Source organism: Arachis ipaensis, chromosome B10 (genome assembly GCF_000816755.2).
Source record: "Arachis ipaensis cultivar K30076 chromosome B10, Araip1.1, whole genome shotgun sequence".
NCBI classification, from domain to species: Eukaryota; Viridiplantae; Streptophyta; class Magnoliopsida; order Fabales; family Fabaceae; genus Arachis; species Arachis ipaensis.
The window spans coordinates 16,229,884-16,234,398 of record NC_029794.2 but is presented as its reverse complement, the minus strand read 5'-3'; the positions used below and the strand labels follow the sequence as shown (position 1 = coordinate 16,234,398).

At 50.2% G+C, this 4,515-nt stretch overlaps 1 protein-coding gene across 1 annotated transcript; it reads left to right on the top strand.

The window, feature by feature from the left end:
* On the top strand, window positions 619-1,462 carry LOC107620238 (uncharacterized protein K02A2.6-like). Its single transcript, XM_016322430.1, has 2 exons — window positions 619-747; window positions 848-1,462. Exons 1-2 carry the CDS (start codon window positions 619-621, stop codon window positions 1,460-1,462), a joined length of 744 nt encoding a protein of 247 aa, XP_016177916.1.

The following is a 4,515-nucleotide window of genomic DNA, read 5'->3' as shown; positions in this document are numbered from 1 at the left end:
CGGAGCAAAGGTCCTAGAGGTAAACACCGACTCACAGGTAGTCAGCTCCCAAATCAACGGAGACTACCAGACACGAGATCCCCTACTCCAACAGTACCTCGCCAAGGTAAACAAACTAAAAGAAGGATTCGAGCGAGTTACCATACAGCATGTCCCTAGGGAACGAAACGCCAGGGCAGACCTACTTTCCAAACTAGCCAGTACCAAACCAGGACACGGTAACAAATCGCTAATCCAGGAAGTCGTCAAGTCACCCTCCGTGTCAACGACAACCAACGCTCATCTGACACTCTCGAACCAAGGATCTTAGACCTACCCTATCCTACAGTACCTCCTTGACGGAACACTGCCGCCGGATCCCAAAGAGGGAAAACGAATAAAACGGGAAGCCGCCAACTATACCGTTGTCACAGGATAGCTATACAAACGCGGATTCTCGCAACCCCTGCTCAACTGCGTCGAACCCGAGAACACGGAGTACATACTCTGCGAAATCCACGAAGGTTGTTGCGGCCACCACGTCGGAGGCAAAACATTAGCCCAAAAAGTCATCAGAGCAGGCTACTTCTGGCCCACGGTTATCCGGGATTCCATACAAATAGTTAAAAGCTGCGACAAATGCCAAAGGCACGCCAATATCCACCAAGCCGCGCCACACCAGCTCAGCATCATATCGGCAGAACGGCCATTCGGCACCTGGGGGATCAACGTCGTCGGACCCTTCCCTACGGCACCCGGTCAACTCCGGTATCTCATCGTCGCCATAGACTACTACACCAAGTGGATCGAAGCCGAACCCCTAGCCTCCATAACGGCAGCCCAATGCCGTAAATTCCTCTGGCGACAGATCATCACCCGATTCGGGATCCCCGAGATCGTTATCTCAGACAACGGAACCCAATTTGCTGACAAAAAGTTCAGAGAATTCTTAGAAGGACTACGCGTATCTCACCGTTTCAGCTCGGTAGAACACCCCCAAACAAACGGACAGGTGGAATCCGCAAACAAAATAATCGTCAAGGGATTCAAGAAACGGCTTGACGAAGCCAAAGGACTATGGGCCGACGAACTCGGATCGATCCTATGGTCATACCGAACCACACCGCAAACGACCACGGGAGAAACACCCTTCCGATTAACATACGGTGTGGAAGCGGTCATCCCGGTAGAAATCGGGGACCCAAGCCCTAGAAAAACGGTCGGCGGTAACGACGAAGAAGCAGAACGAGACCTCATTGACGAGGAAAGAAGCATAGCTCATATCAAAGAGCTAGCCCTAAAACAGAGAATCAGCTTAAGATACAACCATGGCGTCATCCGACGAGAATTCACAACCAACGATCTCGTCCTACGACGAAACGACATCGGTCCCCCGACCCCCAGGAGAAGGGAAACTCACCCCCAACTGGGAAGGACCATACAGAATCAAGGCGGTAATCAAAAAAGGAGCATACAAACTTGAACGGCTTAACGGCGACGAAGTCCCAAGGACCTAGAACGCCGCAAATTTACGGCGATACTACACCTAGGCCGACCTAACTAGGTCACCCCTTTTTACTTGTTTATGTATCTTCCCATTTTACAACTCTCAAATTTGCTTATCTTCCCATTTTACAACTCTTGAAAATTGCTTAAGTATCAATCCCGGGTACTCTTTCTCCCCAAAGACGGAGGGTTTTAACGAGGCCCACCCATCAATAAAATTCCATTAAAAGGCTATCCCTAAATTCTTCAATTTTGAGATGTCCCAAATATGGAACAAAACTATGGCCACGACTGGGGGACCGATCACCCCCCAGGCCCAACACACGGATATCCACGAAAATACGACCACACGACGGTCCGCTCATCCCAAACGGAATGAAATAAACCAAAAAATGGAACAGTCTTAAACGGAATATACAAAAAGGCCCGAACGGCCGAAAAAGTCATTTAACAAAATCCGGAGTTACGAAGTCACGGTTACACGGCCTACGGCCAAACCAAAATATCCAAAAAACAAGCCAAGTCTCAAGACAAAAATACAAAATTACAAAAGAGATAAAGCTACTCGACGTCGACTATCCGGCCATCACGAACGGTCTTGAACGCTCCCATCACGGACACGTCTACGCCCGGAGCCAGCACCAGGGCCTGTGCCTTCATCGTCTCCTCGGTAGCAGCAATCGCATCCTTATCATCAGCCAACAACTCCTTTTTCTCCCTCTTCAAGGCAGCAACCTCGGCCTTCAAAGCCTCCGTCTCACCAAGAAGCACGGCAGCCTGGGAACCCGTATTAGAAGCCTTTTGCCGCTCCTCACCCAGTTGAGAAAGAAGTGAAGTCTCAACCGCGGAAAGCCGGAGAATCTCTGCCCCGGCCTCCTCAGAAGACTTCATTGCCTTTTCCCTTGCAATCTCGGCAGCCTCAAGCTTCTCCTTCAGCTTAACCATTTCAGCCTGAGAGTGACGGAGTTTCTTATCCAGCAAACCAACTTGAGCCATCATGGGCTCAGCCTTCCGAACAACGACAGCATACTGAAGGAGGGCACGGTACACTGACTTGGCCTGGAACGAAACATCGTAACCATCAAAAAACGGCTCCGTACCAGGCATCAAGTGTTGATTAATAAAACCCGGGGCATCGAAACGACGATCCATCACACTAGGCACCAAACCCTCCTCCTCAAAAGTCTCGCTGCTCGGGTCCTCAGGCCTTTTTCTCTTCCGAAAAGCCTCAGCAGCCGTCACCACGACGACTTCAGAAGAGTTTGCAGGACCAGGAGAAACTTGAGCATCGGCCCATGCACCCGAGGAAACCACCTCCTGAGAAACCGGCTGAGAATCCATGGCAGGATTGGAGACAGGGGTAGAAGGAGACGAAGATCCCTCCTCCCGACCCATCGCGGCCTTCAACCTAGCCAAAGAAGTCAGCCCACCAACCATCTCAACTGAAAGAAACCAAAGAAAAAATCAAGTTACAAACTCGGGAAAACAAAACATAAAAAATTAGGAAAGAGACAGGGCAGACACCAATATACGCCCGACAAGCCTCGGGGTCTCCCATGACATCCCGAGGATTCAACGGATGCTCGCCAAACAAATGCCACAAAATGTTGGCGACATCCTTATCCTCCTGGGACAAGCCATCATAGGTGAACTTAGTCAAAACCGACGGGCCAGCACGGAAATTCCAGTACGTCGGAAACCGGCGGACGCCTTCCGGCGACAACCAAAACGGATGATGCCCCTGAACGGGACGCACCTTAAAATACTCCCTTTTGAAACCGTGAAAGGAATCCTCAAACAACCCAAAAATTCGGCGATGAGGCTAAAGCACGGAATGACATATATCCTTTCTTATGCTTTCCTTCTTTAGTCGGGAGAGTGCATAAGAAGAGAAAAAGAAAAACAGGAACAGAAGCCGGAAGGTCGAGATACCGGCACACCAATTCAAAAGACCGCACGGCAGCCCAACTATTCGGATGAAGCTGAGACGGCGCCACGGAACACCGACTCAGCAAATCCTGAACAAATGGCTAGAAAGGAAACCGCACGCCGAGCCGTGTAAACATCGACTCGTAAACCCACATCCAGTCCAGAACAGTGGGCGAATGAAGATTTAAATAACAGACACGCTCGTCGGCATCTGGAAGGGCAAGCTCGTACTACCGCTCCATCTCACCGCCACCACAAATCGCCCCCTGATCACGGAGGCGTTGAAGATCGGCCTCCGTCATCCGTGACGGAACGCCCCACACGTCGCTAGTCACCCAAGTGTAGCGAGCGGGGACGCCCCTGGAGGGAGCCACGGGAGCACCAACACCCTCATTTCTCCGCCGATGCATACCTAAAACAGGGAGGAGCACCACCATCAGCCTACCAACCCTACGCAGAAGCAAGAACAGAAACCTACCGCTACTGCCAAAACCAACACGGTGGTGCACCGCCACTACTAACCAAACACAACCACACTCAGCCCCCTCCCCCAAAACTCAAAATACCACCGCAGAAAACACAATGCAGCAAGGAAATAACAAAGTACAACGCATGGCAAATACAAAACAGGCATAGCACAAAACAAAAAAGAAGAAAAGAATCACACCAACCTAGAAACGGAGAAAAAGACCCTGGGGAAGCTTGAGAAGCAGAAGCGGCAAAAAAGCACCAGAGAACAGTAACACAGAGAGAAGAGAAGATTTCTTCAAGAAAGAACGAAAAAAGAAAAAATAAAACAAACGAGGGAATTGGAAGGCCAAAACGGTTACAAAAGGAGGGGGGCGAAAATACACAAATAACCCTAAAACAAGGTAAGGCTCATAGGGGCAAAAGAGGAAAATGCTCCCTCGCATTAAACACCTCCCTCGAAAATAGAAGCTAATAAAGCACGCCTCGAAGAACGCAACAGACGCAGTAGGCTCGGAAGAGTCACGTCAAACCAAAACGGTCAGACGAACCTTCCAGCAAAAGTCGAGGCCGAGACACCGATCTCACGACGGAGAATCAAACGAACACCCAAGAAAAACTAAAGACCCAGCC

What these genes read in the sequence shown, in the direction of transcription:
- LOC107620238 (XM_016322430.1), top strand. Translation starts at nt 619, where the DNA reads ATGCCAAAGGCACGCCAATATCCACCAAGCCGCGCCACACCAGCTCAG. An exon ending in ACGGCACCCGGTCAACTCCG is followed by an intron (nt 748 to 847) that starts GTATCTCATCGT and finishes CTCTGGCGACAG; the next exon opens with ATCATCACCCGATTCGGGAT.